The 23,806-nt window shown below is 36.3% G+C and overlaps 1 protein-coding gene across 5 annotated transcripts in view; it reads left to right on the top strand.

Annotated features, from left to right (window-relative positions):
* Positions 1 to 23,806, top strand: part of Spata6 (spermatogenesis associated 6) — a 100,529-nt gene that overhangs the window by 31,183 nt on the left and 45,540 nt on the right. For 4 of the 5 annotated variants that reach the window (XM_052717573.1, XM_052717572.1, XM_052717571.1 and 1 more), the window contains 4 exons: positions 10,899 to 10,940; positions 11,957 to 12,081; positions 16,648 to 16,728; positions 20,755 to 21,048. In XM_052717573.1, the coding sequence (XP_052573533.1) occupies positions 10,899 to 10,940; positions 11,957 to 12,081; positions 16,648 to 16,728; positions 20,755 to 21,048 (542 nt within the window). Of the gene's footprint in view, positions 1 to 10,898; positions 10,941 to 11,940; positions 12,082 to 16,647; positions 16,729 to 20,754; positions 21,049 to 23,806 lie in introns of all 5 variants that reach the window. The other variant, XM_052717576.1, reaches the window with a different exon arrangement.

The following is a 23,806-nucleotide window of genomic DNA, read 5'->3' as shown; positions in this document are numbered from 1 at the left end:
ATTAGTTGATAAGACCCTTTTGTTGAAGATATCACACAACCTGATTATAAGATATGGGGAAATCAAGCTGGAACTGAACTGAAATCTTCTTCCCTGCTAACTTTCATAGTGCTGGAAGTTGCTAGGTAGACTGCTGAGGGGGAAAGTAGTCTTACTATGGTCTTAGCACCTGATTCTCATCACTTTGAGCAGCTAGAAGTTTCTGTGGTAACCTTCACCCATTGTACAAAGAAGATTCTTTGACCAAAGCTGAGAGTGGCACTAATCTAGACATAAACATAAATATTTAGAAGGCAGTTTGGTGGACACAACGCATCAACTTGTTTTTAAATTCTTTCATAGCCATCTACTCTTCATCTTTTCTTTCTGAAATGTACAGATTCATTTCTACACATAGACACAGGTACACAGGCCCATGGGCATATAGGCACAAGCACACAGACACATGGCTAGGGCAGTTGTACTGCCTGAAAATTGTTTTTCACTAGTTTCTGGGCACCGCTCAAATTTGTCATTGTAATCACAGGCCTTTCCTAGCCTATGTAAGGAGCCCCCATACTTGTCAGTCCTGTAGTCTTTGCTCTGTGACCTTTTGTGTTGGCTAGGTTGATGTCAACTTGAGGCAAGCTAGGGTCACTGCAGAGGAGGGAACCTCAATTATGAAAATGTCTCTATAAGATCTGGCTATACCCAAGCCTGTCAGGAATTCTCTTAATTTGTGATGGATGGTGGAAGGCCCAGCCCATTGTGGGTGGGGGACCACTCCTGGGCTGGAGGTCCTATGTTCTATAAAAAAGCAGGCTGGGTAAGCCATGATGAGCAAGCTAGTAAGCATCCATCCTCCATGGCCTCTGCATCAGCTCCTGCCTTCAGTTCCTCCCCTGCTTGAGTTCCTCTTCTGACTTCCTTCCATGATGAACAGTGATGTGGACATGTAAGTCAAATAAACCCTTTCCTTCCCAAGTTGCTTTGGCCATGGTGTTTTATCACAGCATAGTAACCCTAAGTAGGATACCTTCGGAGTCAATTCTTCTATACTAGGATATTTTAAGAGTGAAAAGTTATTGAAATAGTTTGCATTCTTAAAACACCAAGTGCCTCCCCAGGTCTGTGTTAAAGGCTCAATTTCCAGTGTAGAGGTATTGGCAGGGGCAGGTGTGCGAAGTTTAGAAGGAGGGCACTGCTGGAAGTCCTCAGGTCATTAGGGGTATGGCCTTCTCAGCTCAGGAGGCCATTGTTTTTGCTCTGCCATGATGCACACCCTTCTACAGATGTCCAAGTTAATGAGGCTGCTGATCTTGGTCTGGAAACTCCAGAATTAAGGACCCAAATAAAGCCTGTCTCTTTATATCTTTGTAAGTTAATTGCCTCAGTTATTTTGTTACAGTAATGGAAAGCTAACACAAATATATTGTTAATATTAATGCCAAAGCAGAAAATTTAAAAAAGACACTACTGTAAAACAAAAGACAATGAATTGTTTCTCTCTAGCACTAATATGTATTTTTCTCTCATTAAAATGACAGTAACTTTTCCTCTTTTATTCACTCTGTGATTCTAGTGAATATAGCTGTATTCAAAACATACTAGATATTTGATATCCAAGGTATTAAATATAATATGAATATAGCAGCCCTCCTCATTTCTTTATGACCCCTGTAACTATCTTACTGACCTATCTGTGGGGGCTGTGATTCTTTCTTCAGGAGCATATTTTGTGTTTGAGAATTTAAAATAGATGATCTGTTTCAGTTTCAGTCCCTCCAACATTTGATAAAGAGAAGGCAAGCTTTATATTTACATTTCAGTAGATTACTAGGTTTTCTCATTGAGTTTTTGCCTGTCGAAAAGAGTAGCATGCTCCTTAGAGCTGGTACTTCTCATTTTATAGGAACTAATACTTACCAGGTGTCTGGGATCTTGAATGTGATTTCAGGTAAGGATTTTAAGGGCTGAGAATAAATCCTTAAAAGTCTGTGAATGGGAGTGTCCCTGAGTAAATCCCTAGGAGAGCTTGTGGGACTCGGGTTTTGTATTTTAAGTCCACAGGTACATTCTAAAAGTGTAGAGCCTGGAGGTTGGCATTTAGAGTAAATAATCATGGTGGTTTGTGTCGAGGAGCAGAGGCTCACAGCATTCTGACACTTCTGCTTGATGTACTTACTGCAGGTTTTTTGTTTACTGCACGTGACTAGAATTTCTCGGGTATTGTAGTACATTTAATGTGTGACTCACACTAACAATACATGTGTAAATGAGAATTTTTACAGAGGAAGGAGGAACATAGTTCTTAGTTTTACAATAAAGGGTGGCCATAAAACGAGACTAATTGTACTGCATGTTCCAAGAGATATGTTTACATTAACTTACTGTTGGCTTCCAGTCGATCAGTTCTATATAAAACTTTCCTTTAATAATTAAATATCTTTCTCCTCAAAGTATTTTTAATTGTAGTAAAATATACATAACATAAAATTTACCACCTTAATCATCTTAAGTGTACAGTTTAGTTGTATTAAATGCATTTATAATTTTGTGTGACAATCACTGCCATACATTTCCCTAACTCCCTAATTTATCTTTCAAAATTGCAGCATGAAACAGTAACTTTATTCCATCCACTTCTCTGTCAATTCTACTTTGTTTTTGTGATCATGAAAAAAATCTTTTATCAATGGAAATTGATATTTGTCTTTTTTTTTTTTTCTTTTGGACTGGCTTATTTCACATGGAATACCTTCATGGTTCATGTAATAGAACGTCAGAAGTTTCTTCCTCTTAATGATGAGTAATATTCCATTGTATGTTTATAAAACATTTGCGTCTTTTTCCATTGATGGGTACCTTTTAAATATTGTGAATAATGTTGCTATGAACATGGATGTGCAAGTATGAGACTTTCAGTTCTGCTTTGTATATTTTTATATGTAGAATATCTGTATTCTATTTTCTTTAGCATTTTTGGAGGAATCAATATGCTCATTTTCATAGCAGCTATAACATTTTACATCTTCACCTACTGCAAGGGCCTCATAATGGATGTGAGATCATTTTAATCTTGATTTAAATTTCCCCAATCGTTAATGATGTGGTAAAACTTTTTATGTGTTTATCAATCATGTGTATCTCTTCTGGAGCAATGTCTATTGAAGTCTTACGAACACTTAAAGTTATTTATCTTTTTGTGTGTGTGCATGGGTGTTTCGCATGTGTGTATGTCTGTGATCTACATGTGTGCAGTGCTTGTGGAGGCTGGATGAAGACACTGGGGCCCCTGGGACTTGAGTTACTGAGGGCTGAGCTGCCATTTGGGTGCTGGAAATTGAACCAGGGTTCTCAGGAAGAGAATCAGGGCTTGTAACCATTGAGCCGCCTCTCTGACCCCTTGACCATGTTTAATTGGGTTGTTTGCTTTTAATTGTTCAACTGTAGGAGATTTTATTTCTCTTTGTCCTGGATATTAAACTTTTAAAAAATATTTATTTTGCTAATATTGTCTTCAACTCTTTGTATTGACTTTCTTCTTCTGGTATTGTGTTTTGACAAAAATAAAAATTTAAGGTTTTCTAGTTTTTGTTATTGTTGTCACCTGTGTCTTTGGTGTCCCATTCCAAAACCCATTCCAAACCCAATGTTGTGAAGCTTTTGTCTTACATTTTCTTCTGTGAGTTTTAAACTTTTAAGGCTTAGATTTAGTTCTTGGTCATTTTAAGTTGATTTTTATATTTTTTTCCCTTACTGTATGGCATTACACCTTATAAAATCACCCATTTAAGGATTTACTTCTGAGTTCTCTGTCCTATCTCACTGGTCTATATGCCAGTTTTAAAGGTAGTCTCACGCCATGTAAGCACAGCTATTCTTGTTTTCCAATTTGAATGCCTTTGGTATATTTTTTTCTTGCCTCCTTGCTCTAAAGCTAGGACTTCTAGGTGAATAGATAAAAAGATCATTCTTGCTTTGTTCTTGATCTTGGAGGAGAAGCTTGTAATTTTTCACCATTGAGCTCTGTTTATTACTGTTTTTTTTGTATGTGGATTTTATTATGGTAAGTTAGTTTATTTGTATTCCTAGTTCTTTCAGTTTTCATTATGAAAATTTGTTAAATTTTATTATGATTTCTGTTTCAAGTGAGATGCTCACATGTTCTTTTATTTTTTTAATGAAATATATTGTATCAATCAAATTTCGTATATTGAACTATTCTTGCATTACAGGGATCCATCCTATTTTGTTATTGTATTACTTACTTTTCTCTTTCCATGGTAGAATACACTGAAAAAACGAACAAACAAACAAACAACTTATGAGACAAAGTGTTTGTTTTGACTTACAGTTCTAGAGGGGATATAGTCCACCATGGCAATGAAGGCATCAGTAGGAGCTTGAGGCCAGGCTTAAGGTCAGGAAGCAGAGAGATAGAACAGGAAGTGGAGATGGACAATACATCATCAAAGCCTATCCCCAGTGATGTACTTTCTCTAGCAAGGATCTATCACCTAAAGGTTCCACAGCCTTTCCCCAGAAGAGACCTAGTGTTCAAATACATGAACTTACAGAGGATTTGAATTTCTCATTCAAACCATAGCATTCACAGTGTACTTATACTTCTAATGTGTTGCTGAATTCTGCTTCTAGTATTTATTGAGATATTTAGCACAAGGATTTTTTTTCTGTAGTTTTCATGAGTATTTGAATCTGGGTTTAGGAAAATACATCCCTTATGTATTGAGATACAAAATACCATCTCTTCTTCTACTTATTCTAACAAATTTGAGAAAGATAGGCATTAATTCTTCAATGTTAAATTGTGACTATATCAGGTCTTTCTTGGGGGATTTTTGACTGCTGTGAAGTCTCATTATTAGAAACAGAGTTCCTGTTTTTTAAAAAATAGTCTGTTTTAAATTTGTCAGTTTCATCTAGGTAATGTAGCTTATGAACAAGTGTTCATATATAACAAATATCTTTATATGCAAAAATGTCTGACAACTTTGCTGATTTTTAGAAAAACAACTTTTGATTATGCATGTCTTTATTGTTTTTCTTATGTTTGTTCTAATATTTAATTTATTTTTTCTCTAGGTTTGGGTTTAACTTATTCTTCGTTTTCTGGTTTCTTAAGCTATAAGATTTAAAATCATTTGATTTGAAATCATTTTTTTGTAGTTGAACCTTTTTGTCATAACCACTGGCTCACGAATAATGACACTGAGACTTATTATTAATTATAAAAGATCAGCCATAGCTTAGGCTTGTTACTAACTAGCTCTTACAACTTAAATTAACCCATTTTTTATTAATTTATGTATTTCCATGTGGCTCATGGCTTTCCCTGTCCTCCAACATGTCTTGCTCCCTTTGCATCTCCTGGTGACCTGCCTTTCTTCTTCCCAGCGTCCTCTGTGTTTGGCTGTCCTGCCTGTATACCTCCTGCCTAGCTAATGACCATTTAGCTTTTTATTAAACCAATAAGAAAGTGCTTTGACAAAGACACATCTTCACAGTGTACAAAAGATTATTCCATAACAATGTTTATTTTTTCAATTTAAGCATTCATAGTTAGAAATTTCTACCTTAACATTGTTTTCTGTTTCATAAGTTTTGATGTTATTTTTTCAATTCATCTTAATGTATTTTCAAACTTCCCTCATGATTTCTTCTTTAACTGATTGTGAAAAGATTTTTTTTTCCATTTTAACTTTTGTTAACTATATCTGTCCTTCTACTAAGACTTAATTTGTATCCTAATTCATAATCTATTCAGGAAAATATCTTGTGTTCACTTGGAAAGAACATATGCATAGTTGTAGAGTGTTACATGGTGGTTGATAGCTTGGTCTTTTCTTTTGCTGTGTTTCTTTTTTTAATACATTTTCTTTTTCTTTTTTTTTTTAAATTTTATAATTTGATTTAATTTTACATGTCAGCCATGGACTCCCCTGTCCTCCCTCCTCCCCCCACTCCCCAGTCCATCCCCCATTCCTATCTCCTCTAGGATGTGTTTCATTTTTGTTAGGACAAGGCTGTATGTATTCTATAGCTCAGGGTAGTTTAGAACTGAAACTGACCCTAAACTTGTGACCCTTCACCTCAGCCTCCTGAGTGATGAGAAATTAGGAACATGCTACCACACATAGCCAATAGAGTATATTATATATCTATTGGTGAAATTATTAAGGCAACTTCACATAGTTAAGAGGGAGGTTTATTTTGTGGGGTAACTCACAAGCAAAGGAATAGGTAACAGCGTCTGGGAAAGGTGTAGCACAATCTGGTGGTGTTCTCTGGAGAACTCTGCTCAGTCTACCTCCAGCGACCAGGGTCCAGGAACCAAAAGAGCTGGCACATCCGGCTCTTGGGTCTTCAGGGTCCTCTCTCGGCCCCACCTTGTAGGCGTGACAGTTACCGAAGCTTCAATGGGGGTTGGAACTTCCAGATCAAAGCTGGGTATATATATATATATATATGTTATATCTCAGGTTTATTGTGTTGTAGGTCTAAGAACTTTTATCTTTTGTCTCATTGTTTTATCAACTACTGAGAGTAGGTTATTTAGGCTGCAATTATTTTGTTGTATGTTCATTTTTCTTCAGTTAATATTCTTTGTTTCATATAATTTCATGGTCTCCCATTGTGTGTATAACTGAATAACATGTACAAAATGTGTATCAGCCACGCTCACTCCCACACTCTCCTAGCTCCCTACCACCTAGTCCAGTATGTTCCCTTTCTCCCTACAATCTTTCACATTCATAACTGTATGTCTATGATATGCTAATTTTTCTAATAGTTTGGAAAGACATTTTTTAAAAACTGGACATAGCATTTTGTTTTCAAGACAGGGTTTCTCTGTGTATCCCTGGCTGTCCTGAAACTCACTTTGTAGACCATGCTGGCCTCTAACTCACAGAGATCTGTCTGCCTCTGTCTCCTGAGTGCTGGGATTAAAGATGTGCATCACCATACCAGGCCTTCTTAATTGAGTTGCCCATTTCTTTTAGTATTTTGCACATGTCAGCATCTGGCCCTCTGGCCTCCAGACTTTCTAGTGACTCTTTCTGCTTCCATGGATCTTTAAAAGATGCTTTCAAAATGCTAAGTTGCTTTTCTCATGCTGCTTCAAAGACTTTTTCTTCTAGTTCAGTGAGCTCCTTGGGTGTTTATTTGATGTAATTCACAAACTTTGGGAATTTGTAGTATTCTCACTGCCCCCTTTTTGCTTATCTTCTAGAAGTTGTTGTCTTTGGCAAATGGTCTTTATGTTTCTATTTGCCTCAGTAAACTGCCAGTAACTCTAGTAATCCATCCTGTCCCAGCTCTTCCATCCTTGTAAGGATCAGGGTTCCTTCTGTTTCTTCTGGTGTTCCTAGTATTATACCTTACATCTTTTGTAGTTGCCCTACAATTCTTAGATAATGTTCTTTGCTTTGTCTTTCTTTGATGATTTGAACGTTTTTATTGTTATACTCTTAATGCTTTGAGATTGTTTTCTAGCCATGTGCCACCCACCAGTAAGTTTACCACAGGCATTCTTTTCAGTTGTAGTATTCTGATCTGTAGCATTTCTTTTTGTTCTTTCTCAGAATTTCCGTGTCTGCTAACATGCCTTTATAACATTTCTATTTTTGCATACTAGATCTCTTTGAATGTTATAGTTCTCAAAATTTGTGGAGTTTTTTTCATTATGGGGATTAAACCCAGGGTCTTGTATGAGCTCAGTAAATTCTTTACATCCTCAGCTCAAAGTGTTTTGGTTTTTTTTTGTTTTTGTTTTTGTTTTTAGTGTTTGATTCTGTCACTTCAATGTCCCCGTTTGTGTGACCAAGGTCTCCACAGTGCACTCTTGCTCTTTCACGTTAGTTTGCCATGCTCTTGTTGAAAGCCAGTCATGGTGTGCAGAGGAAAGAACTTTGGTAGCTGTCTACTTCAATGTGTTGGTAAGGTCCGAGGAGAGAGCATTCTGTCTTCTGTGAGTGGAGCTATGCTTTGATGAGCCCATGTGAACTCTACCGGTGTTTCTAGGTCCTATCTCTCCCTAGGACAGGAGGGCTGGATAGCTGAGTATCTCCTTTCTCCCATGGACAAAAAAGCTGACACTGTAGTTGAGTATTTCACCTGCTCCTGGTAGAAGCCTGGAGTTGGCTAGAATTGGGACTTACCTTTTACCAGGTCGATTAGGGTTTTTCAAAAAAAAAAATCTGCAGGTAGAACCCAAGAAAAAGGCCTGTTCCCAAGAGAAGGCCTTGTTATAAAGAATAGAATGCTCTGGCATACTTCCAAATGCTTCCTTTCCCCTAGGAGTCAGAGAGAACTTTTTTCCAATGTTCACAGTGAGGATCCTGAGGTAAAACTCAATACTCCTCCCCATAAAGCTCCCATAGAGGGCTCTGCTTATGCATTTCTGCTCTGTTGTGATTCCTCTTAACTACCTGCCTTTGTCCTGTGAGGTCACCTTCCTGAGGTATACTAGAAGAGTTGCTCATTTACAGCTTTTAGGCTAGAGTAAATCCTTTCAAGCCCCTTACATGCCAGAGTATAAGTCCTGCAGCAAATTTTAAGACTATGTCTTAAATGGCATTAAATTCTTGTCATTGCTGGCATAAATGGCACCTTCTGAGTATGTAGATTACTTAGTTTCTAGATCTTCGAATTTATTTCCTTAGTTTTAAAATCTCAATTTATCTATTTTTCTACATACCCCTTTGATTTAGTTTGAATGCCAAATGCTGTAAAAATGTAGAAATAATTACTTGAATTATCTTAATTCAGGCTGGATTTGAGCTATTTCAAAATTGGTTATATTTTATTTTATCCTTTACATTTAGGTTTTGTCTTACTTTTCTGTTTTTGTGAAGAGATACCATGACCAAGGCAACTTATAAAAGAAGGCATTTAATTGGAGGCTTACTTATTATTATTATTATTATTATTATTACTTATTATTATTATTATAGTTTTCAGAGAGTGAGTCTATGGCTATCATGGAAGGGAGCACACCAGCTGGCAGGGAGACAGGCAGGCACTGGAGCAGTAGCTGAGAGCTCACATGTTGAGATAACAACCAAGAGGCAGAGAGAGAGAGCCAACTGTAATGGCATGGGCTTTTGAAATCTCAAAGCCCACCTTCAGTCATACACCTGTTTCAATAAGGCCACAGCTCCTAATCTTCAAAATATATAAGCCTTTGGAGGGGGCCATTCTCATCCAAACACAGGTTTAATCCTCTCTGAACCAAGACTGTTCGTCAGTCAGGTTTTCAGGTCATTGACTTGGTTTCCCCCTACCCCATTCCCCTACCGCTCGCTTTCTGACTCCTAAAGTCATGTTTTTCCATGAGGCTGTAGTTGATTATTTTACTTTCCTGATTTAGTTATGTACTTTAAGGTCCATGCCATGAGTCTATCAAAAGTCATTGTGAATTTCTTGCCTCTTAGCTACTTATCAGATTTGTCAGATATGAGAAAGAAAAAGCAGCCCCTAAGGCCGGGCTCATCTCTCTGGATTTCCTTTTTATATACCAAGTTTCTATTTTACCCAGTTTTAGTGCTTAGCATTTATTTATTTATTTATTTATTTAGTTGTCTACATATTTCAGTTGATTTTAGAAGAAGCCTTGTTCCTAGATATTTATCTTCTAGACTGCCTTGCTCTGCTGTATTTTGAGTCTTGTATGTTTGTTCTTTCTGCTTTAAGAAACTCTATGCCCTTCGCTTCCCAATTCCCAGTTTATATCCTGTAACTCTTGCTATATATGGGTACTGAAGACCAGTTTGTGAACTTTCACTGCCCTCCTTACTGGCTTAGGTATTTTTATTACAGTATTTCATGACATTTCCCAATGCTTTCATTGTACTTGTGGATTATAATTACATATTCATTGATGGTTTTATTTTGTTTAATATTTATCTCCTTTGTGGAATTTAAGACTCTTAGGAAAAATCCACATCTTACTGGTTATGAGAACATATCTGTAGCCTGTTCTTAAAGGACTAAGACAGAAAGATGACACATTCTAGGCCAACCCAGGGTACACAGTGAAGCCTTGCCTTGAGTAGATGAACAAATAAACAAGAAGATGTAAGATAAGAGCCACATCTGTGTTTCTCTTTGTAGCTCCCAGCTGTAACCTAAGTGGAGAATTTGAAATTTCTTTATAGATGGAATATATGTATGGAGGGTAGAACGAGACTCCAAGGAAAATAGCACTAGTTAATGGAAGGAAGCACATAGCTTTTTAGTGGGTTCTCAGAGGATAGAGATGATTTCTTTTTCTTTTGAAAATTTAAAAAAATATTTTAGAAGGTCTTTTATAATGTACATAAATTGTTATCACTCAGATTAATAGATATAACATAATAGATATAACATATAAAAACCTGCACAGTCTACTAAGGGATAAACAAACATGTTGTCTATTCAGTAATTATTTTGGCTTTTGATTTTTAATATTTATTTATTGTGTGTGGGGGGCACTTGTTCTTCTGTTATGGCACACATGGAAGTCAGAGCTATAGTTACGGTAGTTGCTTCCCTGCTTCCATTATGTGGCTCTCAGGATTCAAACTCAGGTCCTCAGGCATGGCAGCAAATGCCCATACACACTGGTCCAACTTGCAGGTTGTATTTTGGCAAACAAAGAAGGATATAAGAAAAAGGGCCATATTTATTTTCTCATTGGAGTGCCAAGTTATGACATAAATGGAGAATGTAATATTTCTTCATAGATGGAATATATGGGTGGAAGGTTGAATTGGACTTCCATTCATGGAAAACAGCAGAAGTTAAAGGAATGAAGGAAGCAATTATGCTTTTGTAATGAGTTCTCAGAAGTAGATTAGAGTAACTCATTGTTATTGACTTTTTGACTTAAGGAGATTTTTCCTTCAAACTTTCAGATGATACAGCAGTGTTCGAGTTGATACAGCTAGTTCCACCAGGTATTGTATTACATATTGATGAGGCAACTCATCTCAATGAAATATTTCTAAATATCTCTTCTACCCTCTATCTACCAAATAGCAGCAATGCTTATTTTTTAAACCAGTGATTCACTATATATATGCCAAAACAACAGACACAGATAAGTTTATATGAATGCCAATTTAATGCATTGTTCCAAAGTTAAACATGTTAAAATAATTGAAAGTGGAAGATATCATCTTTATAATTTTAGAATATTTTTGACAGTAATGTAAATTGAATTTTCAATTTTTGAGATTTTAAAAATAAAATTACACATAATTATTAAACAGGATTTTTGTTTTGTTTTTTGTGTGTTGACAATTTTTGGGAATGAAGAGGGTGGTAGCCTTATTTACTTACAAGGTAAACATGAGTTCCTGAGGAGAGAGGTTACCTGTTAAAATATAGACTAGTGTTAGTATTGTTACTGATTTCTAGGACTATCAAAGAAATCTTAGTTAAATCTTCATTTTATGCAGCAGATATCTCTATTTTATTAAATACAAGTAATCTCAGAATTTTCAGTTATTGCACGCATACTTAATTCACTAGCCACAAAGTCTACAAAGGGTATCAATTATTCTTAATGTCCAGTCTTACACCACATGAGGGAAAACACAAAAGATAGAAGACAGAAGTTGCTAGAGATGGTAATAAGCTTTGGGTATATAAATTTAATGCAACTTTGTATTTTTAAAGAACTCCTTTTTCAAAGAGTTCATTGGTTCTCACTGAGTGTACATGAACACTACTGTTCTCCAAGGTGTGAGGCAGAGGTTTACTAATATATACCATATTCCTGAATTTGAAAAAAAAATGTTAAAGTATTTAATATATCCTTATTTTAATTTTCCTTTTATAGAAGATAAACATTGCCTTCAAGCAGGTATACAGTAAGGCATCAGGCAATATATATATATTATACTTGATGATTTTGTTTCTAAATAGAATGTTTTGTTATAATTTGAATCATAGGATATCTTTCTTATAGTGGGAGAAACACTGTCTACCTATGATGAAAATACACGAGATTTCATGTTCCCGGGTCCAAACCAAGTTTCTGGACACCATGATTCAAACCGCCAGGTTACCATGAGGAGGATTTCTGGACTAAGAGTAAGTAATTGCAGTTTTCAAGTCAGCTCTTGATGCAGGGTCATGGGTAAGAACAAGCATGCAGGCTTCTGTGCATTGAATGTGTAGAACTAACTAAAAAAAAAAACTTAATTTGTTTTCAACCTTGTTTCATATAATTGGGTTATTTTAAGTATCCTGAACATAATGAAAACAATTTAGCAAAAATCAAGGCATTTATTGCCGAAACTAACACAGATCATATTGGCTGGCCTTCTTCACAACTTGCAAGTTGTTTCTCCTCTGCACTGCCCATCCTCATCCCTCCGTGTCTGTCACCTTTTCTGTTTCTGTCTCGGGAAAATTTAACAAACATTTGAGCAATAACCAGTCTCAACATTTAGGGAAACCAAAATTTAAAACATGACTTTTTAGACATATATGATTTGCTGGAAAATATGAAGAAATATTAAATATTTATAAATTGAGAATTTTTGTATGCTGCTGTGTCATAAGCTGAAACAATCAAAACGCAAAATTATTTAATAAAGACCAATGTTTTTCTAGCATATTATCTTCTAGGTGTATGTCTTCAACATATACTCACTGGGATACCAAGAGCCCTCTTACATTGCTTTTACTCCTGGTGCTAGAAACTAGGACCCTGGGCCTTGTGCATGTTAGTCATCAGTTTACCACTGAGCCACAGCACAGCAGGCTAAGATGTTTTCGTATAGTGCTGTAACAGTGTAACAAATAGAAATGACTGAAACTTATTCCAGTTTGGATAAAGCTTGGATAGATAGATTATACAGTGTTCATTGATTGCACACCTAAGTTCAAATGCTGCATTAAGAGAACCTTTCTTTCTGAGTGGTAATAATTGTGGGACAAATAAACATTAGACCCAATACTGCCTCCACACAAAGCTCTCCCATCCTTTCCTGTAACTCCTCTGATTTGAAAATATCTTTATTCCTGGAAGTCAGCTTGCTACTCAGAAGAACTCAGAGATGCCCACTTTGTTTCAAAAGCAGAGAAGTAAAAGTTGTTTAACTTGAAATTATTTGGACAAACAGTTTTTAAATAAATTTTATGGAATCCTAATATAAATAAATAAAGTGGGTGGTATATGAGCTAATATAGTGAATTAAATAGATTTTCCTGTATGTCTAGGTTTATGATAAGCTATGTCCAAAGAAATAGCAAGTTCAGTTTACTGAAAGTGTAAAAGTTGAGTCTGTAACAAATGAAAACCTTTCTTTTCTGGATTTTTTTTATGTTGTTAGCTTTTATACTATCATTGTGTTCAAAGAGTATTTTAAGAGTCATGTGGAAGCTCATAAAGAAAAAATATCATATTTAGTTTATCTTCTCTTTAAGGTAATTTAACTTGCCTTGTCATATGAAGACAGCAATCGAAAGTCAACTGTGTGGACTGTTCACAGGAATTTTCTTTCATCACTTAACTTGAGTTTCTTTTGCATATATTCAGAAAGTGTTTTATAACTGAGGCAAAGATATATAAAAATCAGGACTTCCAATAACAGCCGTGTGAAGAGTTTGGCAGATCTTCTCTGTGTACCAAGCACGTGTGAAACTGGACAAAGTTACCATAGTTAACATTGGGCAGTGAATACAGACTAACAAGTACAGCAAGCAGATTGTGGGAGTCCAGCTCCCACCTTTTGAAGGGTTCTTAGGAGGAAGAAGGAGGGATAAGAAAATATTAGATAGGAGCAGAGACCTAATCAACGAGAACAAGGACAAACACAGGACAGCTTCAGGAGAGCCAGGATTAATACCCAGTGGCCTCGAGGCTTTATTCAAAAGGCTTTTTATAATAATGCCAAGGGGAGGGGCAAAAGACCTCCCCCAGGCATGATCAAAGCATACTGTACAGCCAAGTGTAGACCCTTCCAAACACCTGGTAACCACACCTATGGTCAAATCATCCCATTATGCAGCCCTGCTGGGTAAAGCAGGCTCAGATTCTCTGACCCTGAGTAAGTTCTCACTAGGAAACCTCTGTGGGTCTTCATAGCAGATGAAATTTTTATGCTTGAAAATTGGCTCAAGTTTTAGGTAATATAGCAGGAATTTGGGGCTCCTTTGCCTGGGATGCCCCCATGCCCTACTTCTCAGTGACAACTGTATCTTTACAGCTGAGACTGGGCACAAAGAGCAGCAGCTTTGGGGCCAAGGGTTTGAGAAGTGGGGTGAATGGTTTGGCTCTGCCAGCTAAACACAGTGGATCCTCTTGGTAGCAGATGAAGAAACCTTACAACTGTGCAAGGCCTATTGGGGTCAATGGCACACCTTCTAGAAGGTTGACAGAAAGGTCCAGAAACAAATGGACAAGAAGAAGCTAGGAGAAGCTCTCTCTCTTTCCTGTCTCACCTTGAAAGACAATGAGAGATTAAAAGAAGTACAGGGAAACTAGCGGTAGCTATGAATTCATTTCTTCACCTATCACTGAAGGTCAGCAGAGGTGGAACCCAGTGTGGCTGCTATGAAAAATTGAATAATAGAAAAGGCATGGAACAGAAAGTAAACTGAACATCAACATTAGGATATAAATCCAGCCATATCAATTATTCTGTTTACATATAAGTGAAAATAAGTGCTCTAGTCAGTGGTTTGTGGTCCTGGCAGGCAACAATGACTTGTCTTAAGAATTCTTGTAATTCTGAGCTACCTTCTGTGAGTCCCACTACTGTGACAAGGATTCAAACCATTATCTGGAGTTAAATCATGGCACTTTTGTGGATTTGCTTAGAACGCTTGGACAATTCAAACCATTATCTTAGCTACTGGGAACTCACAGTGAGATAAGCAATACTCAGGGAAGTTTAAAGTGGAATGCCACAGGTCAGCTGGCGATGGTAGACAGTTTTGCACTTCTTGATGTTCTGATTGGAGTTGGACTATATGTACAGTGGTGGCTATGGTGTTTATTTAGTTATATAACAGGCCGTACTTTCTAGATTTCTGGGAGTATATAGGATGGATTGCCTAATGACAATTTTTCAGTCCAAATCCTCATCATTAAATGACACATTGGCTATATTTACAGAAATTCTTTGATACTCCTCTCTGTCTGGATTTTGGGATTGTTAGGCACCAGTGGTTCTGCCACTTTGCCCACATTTGAATGGGAATGTGTGCATAGACTGCCCTGTGCTTGCTGCACACGTGTACAGTGGGTGTTGTCATATAGATAGCTTGTCTCTCTAGTTCTTATGTCTTCTGACTCTGAAGAACTATTCTAGAAGCAATACTGATGTATAACCAAAGAACCTTACCTATGTGACGATTCTTACATGCCAACACTGGATTTTAAACTGAGTTTGTAAAGTTGTAAAAGGTCAAGACTTCTTGCTTCCTTTTTTGGGGGGAAGGAGCATGAGTGTATTTTGCATGTAAGAAGAATGCAATTTATAGTCACAAGGAAAACTGCACATACATATTTAATACTCCTCCATTGAAAAAATAGCCTAGCTTTGAGTCTTTGAATGTGACCCACACTTACCAAGTTTTAGAGAAATATATTATGTATAGTAGATCTCTAACAAGTGGGTGTAGTAGATATCATTGATAATTGATTCTTAAGCAACTCAGATTTACCCTTTATAATGGATATGTTTTAAATTCTAAACTTAGTTGTTCACAGACAGGGTTTACAGAGGGCTTGGTTAGTGTCTGACTTCTATTGCATTAGGGAAAAGCTACTCAAGGGCTAGCTGACATGGTTAACAGTTGGTGTATGTATAATGTGGACTTCCAGATGTTTCCTTGGATGCTTTGTAATTGTCCCTTTGAACTGTCTCCTTTTCTCCATTTATCTCAAAATGGTTCAAGTTGATTATTGAAATGTTGGTAGAGATAGAACCCAGATTAATATCTACACCTGAATATAAAGTATATTATAAGAAAAAGGCTATAGAAAAATTTCAGAGACCTCCTCTGTCTGAAGGTTGCACAATTGGGAGTTTTGCTATTTTTACAATGAGGCATCCAAACTATTCCATTAAAAAATTAATAGAGTGGAAGGGTGTAGGATGAACTTGAGGGATGAAATGGAAGAGGAAAGTAATAGAATTCTATTTTAATTAAAATGTATTAAAATATAATATAAAAATTTAATAGACAGTTAAATATTATATATATTTGTAATAGACAATGGTTTTTGATGTATGTAGAATTTCTGGAATGGCTAAATAGAGCTAATAATTATGTCTTGATTATGTGGTTAAATGTCTAAAATTGTAACTGTAAAGAATGTTAAAATCAATTAAATACATTCACATATTTCTGACTAATATGTTATAATTTAAAATCTTCAAACACTTTGACAGAGAGACACTTGAAAATGAAAACAATTTTAAATTATTCCATAAAAGTAATATAATTGTTCCAGACCAAATTATTAGTAATGAAACTGCTAATTAGTAATATTTATCATTACTATGTTCTTCATAATAATAAAAAGATGAAACTAAGAAATGAAGTGCTCAGTCTTGAAAAGTATTTGTGATTTTTAGATCCTATTCTCACCAGTAACTGTATCTTTTTAATATGTAAAAATACCATTTTTTAATCTTGCAGGGAATTGCTCCAAAGCTGGAATTTTCTACAACTTCAGTGATCACGGAATGTCTGATAAGCTCAAGGAAGTGCCGCACTCAGGTTAAAATAGTTGAACTGTTTAATGATCATGTGGTTCATGTGGATGGATGTGTGGCAGGCGTTATCCCTGTTTTGGCTGCATTTCCTCTCACCATCCCCTCAGTCTTTGGCTTAAGTAAAGCAGCTAGCAAAGTACTCAGCAGTTTGATGCATCATAGGAAACAGGAGAATACCAAGCTTAGCCCCATGGCAGAAGGCACTGTGATATGTTTGCTTGGATATTTACTTATTTTACATTATGAAATTTTTAATACAAGCAACAGTCAAACTGCCCGAAAGAGGTTGAGATCAGGAGTTGCCAGAGAAAACTCAGCTGGAGACTTCCATGTATTTTACAGAAGTTTCAGGTTACTGCAGAGAGGTCAAGGATACCTTTAAGTGAATGTGGCTGAGTTCTCAGACTGGAGACTTGATGTTTATTGTGTGTGACTTCTTGAGTGTGTCGAATTCCTAGAGGACTGCTGCTCAGTGCAGTGACCATACTTGTCCTGTCAGATCAATCAAGTCTGGGTATTCCAGCCTAAATAACTCACATTTGTATAAATTTCCTGTAGTAAGTTTCTGCACCTATTGTTTCTCGTATTCTAATTCTTACTGGGCCACAGGGCAGTCTTCTGATGGACAAGTGACCTTGCCCATAGTTATCTCATCAATGCTGGCCTCACTCATGTGCAGATCCATAATGGCCATGTTCTGATGAATGGCTGGTAACATATAAAGCCCAGAGGATTCAATAGGGGCAGGAGAGGCCCAGGAGTGGAAAGGGTGGAAGAGTAACTTGCTGTATTATAGCTTTAAAGCTAATTTTCTGAAGATAATAGCTGTGATCTAAGCTAAGAAAGGTGCAATGAGTTTCCAGAGTACTGGAGGAAGTGTTATTTTGTTAGCCATATATTTAGGATTCCAAAGCCAGTCTGTACCTAATTAGTATTTAGACACAGATGTTGGAAGTCTGGCTAGCCTGGCTTACCATGTGTGGGGAACCTTACTGACTGGTTTCTGAGATACTCAGTGTGCGCATTTGTAAACTGTTAAAAATACTTTGCCCAGTATTCAGTTTTTCTCTCTGGAACGTGCTTAATGAATGATAGAAAAATCCTTTTTATTTTTTAATGCACATAGAAAAGCCTAAACATTTCAAGTGTACATCTCAATGTAAGAACCTTGTAAATGTAAGGCCCTCCCCTCAGTTACAGTTATTGCACTTTATGCACTTAGGACCTAATATTTTCTGAAAAATACTGTTCTTTTCCTTTTCCTTGTTTGGAGTTGTCATTTGATCTTTACTAAACAGAGATGTAAGAGAGTAAGTTTTTATATTAGAAAGCATTTAAAATGGTGCTTTAGGGCCTGGGCTCAAATCCCTGCCAAGGCTGAGAGGGTATGGGGGAAGAGAGAGGCAGGGAGGAGAGAGAAGAGAGAAAAGTAAAGAAGAAAGGATGAGAGAAGAATGGAAGGGAGGAAGGCAAAGGAGGAGGGAAGTACTGTTTTCAGATTATTTATGCTTTATGTTTGTCAGCAATTTAATGAATTGAAGAATCAAGGGTATTGAAGTGGATTTCCAGAGGAAAAGTCATTTTCATTTCTAATAATTCTTTTTACCTGTTTCAAAGTAGAATCTATTGTTATATAATGAAATATTGACAGACTTTTCGGTACGTTGTTAAACATTGTTAAGGTGTAGTATCCCTTAGGTTTTGCTGTATAACAATTCCCGCTAACAGTGGTTTAAAGTTGCAAGTGCTTCTCAGTTCTGGGGGCTAAAGGATGATTCCTCCGGACTAGACTGGCTGGATAAGCCTGAAGGAGCTCAGGTATTTTTGCTCAAACCTGGCATTTGGCAGTTGTGTTTGAAGAGGGTGAAGATCATAAGACTCGTCATCTAGCAGGCTAATAATTGTGGCTTCTTGCTTTAGGAAGATTCTCAGGAAGAGTCAACAACCTTTTTAAAAACCTGGCCTTGTGACAGTGTCCTATTGATCAAAGGAAGTTGCACAGTCAAGCCAGCTTCATCCTGGAGCTGAAACTACCATGGTGTAGATGTAGGGAAGGAAATTATGGCAGTCATTTTGGCAAGAGTACATACAGCTAATATTTTGAGTTTTAGTAGGCAAAACTAGGGGGGCACTAAGGAATGGACATGTTTGGACACCATGCATCTGTAATGGATGCTATGAAATTTGTAACTTAATATGCATCATTATAAAAACTTTACTAAGGAAAGACGATTTGGTATAATCAGAGGTGGATATGTAAAAAGAAACTTAAGCATCACTTTATGAGTTTAGCTGTGGCAGGAAAACAAGGACAAGGAGCTAGAAGTCTAGGGACTAGACTGATGTGATAGGAGTGTTAATAGACATGGAGTAGAAGAAATAGGTTGAGGAAAGGAGATTTTTTTGTGTGTGTGAGCATGAGATCCTGTAGCTGCAGTGGATCTGTATAGAGAGGAAGTTCAAGACATGGTTGACAGAGGTAATTAAAGCTGAGATAAAGGGACTGATTCCAGGAGGCAGATGTACATCTTGAGTGGTTTAGGAAACCTCAGAGACCTTTGTGGTTCTAGAATGTCTTCATCTGAGAGTCATTGTGATGCCATAGAGGTGGATGAGGGGAGAGGAGAGCTCTGATACACCCACTGGTGTCACTGGACTAGGGGGGAGAGGGTCCTGGAACATGCCTTGAAGGACAGGAGAAAGAAGATGACCTGATGGATTGGCCTGTATGGAACCTAGAGACTGTTCTCATTAGAAATATGCTTAATTTTTCCTTTGTATCACTGAATTGAAAAATACCTGGCTCTTATTTTGATTCATATGCATATTTTAAGCACTTAGTCCTTGTACTAAGGGGTGGAGAGAGTGGAGAAGAAATTTGGGTTGGTAGTTTGAAATTGAAATGAGGAAGACAAAGATTGTTAGCTGTTTTTTTTCCTAACCATATGACTCTAGAAAAGAAACATATTATTAACATTCAATCTAACTGTTAAGGCATTTGTAAGGCAGAGTGTAGCAGAATGAAGGATTACCTGAATAGCAGCAAGTTGGAGCCATCTGAATTGTTTTTATTTTTATTATATTTTATTTTAGACAAGGCCTCACTTAGGGTGCCCAGCCTGACTAAAAACTCTGGGGCTCCAGAAGCCTTCTTGCCTCAGTCTCCCATGTAGCTAGATATGTAGTTATATGCCACTGAGCCCAGCTCAGATTTATTTTTAAAAATTCTAGGTTGATATCATATTTATAAGAAGATGGAAGTACTAGTTATTAAAGTTTATAATCTATCTTTTATGCATCTTTAGTATTATAAAAAAAATATAGGGCCAGAAGTAACATGGTATTTTTGTCTGTCACTGAATTGTCAAATTATGACGTGGATCTTATACTCCTATATATCTTATGTAATTCAAGTAAAACACTTCAGTAAAATATCCAGTGCTCTAGAGTCTGTTTTGTATATATGTTATATATAATTATAACATGAATAAGCCTTATTTTTGGTAGTTTTCTTCATGATTTCACAACTATCTAGACAAGTGTATTTTTAGACAAGGGTCTTTTGTTGCCTAGGCTCAAACTGCTTCAGCATCCTATGCAGGATCACAGACGTGTGTGACCACACCATATTAGACATGGGCTCTTTAAAATTATATGTAGTTCTTTTAAACTTTGTAGCCCATTACTTGAGTATGTAAATATAAGCAATAAATATTGTTTGCATTATTTTTACTTTACTGAAAATGTTTTTGACTTATTTTGAAAGTAAGTTTATTTCTTGGAATTTTATTAGTGATTAAGCATTGGCTTTTAATTTTCATTAAGCCCATGTTAGACTTAAGGAAGTTTGATGTAATAAACCTTATTAACTAGGAGAATATGGATTTGATTTCTCTCATGTCAGTGTGGATGATGATAGATCCAGGTGGCTTTGATAGCCCTTGAGTTACTCTTAAAAGTTCTTTCCTCTCTGTAGAGTTTTAAAAAGTGCCTTCTGCCCACATGAACATTTATTTTTATTTATGTTTAGGATAAATTTACTTACCATTCAGCTCCAGTTGAAAAATCTCACGGCAGACCGCAATGCAGATCATCAAGATCACAGAAGAAAAAGTCCAAGTCACCTGAGAGGAATAAATACTGCATAAACACCAAGAACTACGAACAGCCTACGATATCTTCAAAGTCTCACTCTCCTTCTCCCTACACAAAGAGACGGATGTGTGAGCTCTCCGAAGACACCAGGCGGCGGCTGGCCCATTTAAATCTGGGACCCTATGAATTTAAAAAGGAAACAGATAAGCCTCCTTTTGTGATTAGACATGTATGTGCTCATAAGAATTTCCATTTGAAACTTGTCAAGTCTGTTCTGGCACTAAAATATTATGCTGAAATGGATTTCAATAAGCAGCTCATATGAATAGTTTTCTTTCTTGAACTCTTAGCCAGCAGCTAAAAGTAGAAAATTAACTTAAAACCAAAGAACATGCTTTTTGTTCCGCCTTTATGCCTTTAATACTGACAGAGATCAAACTCCATTATGATGCCATATCGAAACTTCAAAGTACCCATTCCCTCTCACCTTACACAGTGGGCAGTGCTATAACTCTACAATTGAACTTGGCTGTAATTGACATTGATATTAGAATGCCAAAGTAGGATTTTAAAAGAGAAAACAAAGTTTCCTATAAAAAGGAACCCATTCCAGACTTTTGAAAAATGATAGTGGAAGTAGATGTCCTTTGAGAAGGAGTCCTTTGGGAAAGTGTTAGATCCTGAGTCTTTGAAGCCAGCCCTTATTTGATAGGCATGCATAGGAGGGCCTTTGCACTAAGGTTAGCATAGCTCTAATCTTTCTATGCACAGCCTCATGTTATGATGGAAGTTAGAGCTTTGTGTCCATGACAGATTGACTTTGGTTAAACTGGAGTGCCTGCAGTCAGAACACTCCATCATGACCTGCCTCAGTTTCTTGAAGTTTTATAAAGTACCTGTACCTTGAAAGCCACTCTGCCAAAATATTCCTTATTAGCAGAAACACTTTGTATTTGCATATATACTAATAATAAATTTCTATGTTTCAATGCTTGTAGAAGCAAATGTTTACTTTTTCTAAATTCTAAAGCACTCATCTATTTTAGAACTATTATTTGGAATACACTCCTTTGGAAGTCAAATAATTTTTTTGGATATAACCACATACTCCGAAAGTTCTGAGTTTTCTCTCTGACATCCTTTAAAAACAATTAAGTTATGCAACATTTCATGCCATTTTTATGTTTTGCTTGTAAATTAATCTTTTATTCTTTCAAACTAAATTAGTGATTTTTAAATTAAAAACTACTAACTATAAATTTTTTATTTATAAAATTATAGTGTAATAGATACTTCCATATGGTAACTTTTATTAATGATATTCTTGTTTATCTAATTTGATCACAAGTTTGGTCCTGTTGAACATTGTTCAGAGAACAGTTTGCTTATATTGCTAATAGAAATTTGAGAATGCCTTTAATACCATCCATAATTACAAATTAAATGGAAAAAGAAAGTATATATTGTCTTCTAATTTAAAGGAAAAATCAGTTGCTTCTTACTTAAAATGCTTCTATATAACAGTCATAAGTTGTCTGTAGCTCTTCATCTAAAAGCATGATCAGAACCTTGTGAAATTTTTGCCATCCATGTTGCCATGTTAACTAGTGTTGTGATTATCCAGATCTTGGTTATATAACCATGCTGTTGAGATATCAAGGGCTGAGTGAGGTGGTACACACCAGTCCCAGTACTGGAGAGACAGAGGAAAGTGGATCTCTGTGAGTATAAAGCTAGCTCCAAGACAGCCAAGGATATATAGTAAGACCCTTTGTCAAAACAACAACAACAACAACAACAACAACAACAACAAACAAAAACAAAAACCATAATTTTTATTTAAGAGGTTTCCCTCTCAGCCTTTCAATGAATAGAAGTACATACTTCAAAGTACATGTAAAAAATGTCTATATTATTGAGTAGGCATTGGATTTAGAGGGGATTTAGGGGCAAACAACCATTCATGGTTTCAGAAGTACTTGGTAAACTTGTAGCAAAAGAAGTTTAGTCTAATGCACACATGCAAAAACCTTAAGAAAGGAGCAGTACCTGGTCTGAAAGACAATCCTAATAAGTGGCTTTCAGAAAACAGTTAATAAAACCTGTCCCACTGAAATTCCTAATCTTTTTGTCTCTCTGAGGTTGCCTGTTCTGCCTTTTCATGTAAATAGAGTCAAACAACTTATCTTAGCACAACTCACTGATGTTGCATGTGTTTGCGCCTGAATTTTATTACTGAGTAATATTACATAGTATGGCTATCTGTCTCTTTTTGTTTATATATCATGTCTGTTGATAGATGTTTGTGTTGCTTACACTCTTGACTACTATAAACAATGCTTTAATGAGCAGCATGTGTACAAGTGTTTGAATAAACATTTGTTTTCAATGCTTTTGGGTAAAGACCTAGGAGTAGACCTGCTTTATCATGTGGCAATTGTATGTTTAACACAAAAACTTGCCAAAGTGTTCCTCAGAGTGGCTGCATAATTTGCACTCCTGTCAGCTATGCAAGAGGGTTGCAGTTTCCCTACATTTTCACAAGCACCTAAGCACTCCCCTCTCTCTTTGTGGTAGTGAGGGTTAAAGCCAGGGCCTCTTGGGTACAGGTCTGCTTAATTTTCTCTATAGTCCTCTTGTGAGTGTGAGTGGCATCTCATTGTGGTTTGATTAGCTTTTCTCCGATGACTGATGATGTTAAGCATCTCCTCATGTATTGGTGATTATCCTTAAAATGTCTACTCAAGTCTTTTGCTCATTTTATATCTTTTCTTTATTGCTATTGTTGGCTTGTAGGAATTCTTCATATGATCTAGGTAATAATCTCTTATGAGATACATGATCTTCATTTTTGTTAGCCCAAATTAACTTTTCGCTCTTTTTATTGTTCTTTGATTCACAGAAGGTTTAGTTTTGGTCAGTAGACCCATCTTTTGATATACTTACATCACTGTGACATTTTTATTTTTATTTAGAAAATATGGTTG

Source organism: Peromyscus californicus, unplaced genomic scaffold (assembly GCF_007827085.1).
Source record: "Peromyscus californicus insignis strain IS unplaced genomic scaffold, ASM782708v3 Scaffold_5__1_contigs__length_169319896, whole genome shotgun sequence".
Taxonomy (NCBI): domain Eukaryota; kingdom Metazoa; phylum Chordata; class Mammalia; order Rodentia; family Cricetidae; genus Peromyscus; species Peromyscus californicus.
This window is presented reverse-complemented; position numbering and strand designations above follow the sequence as displayed.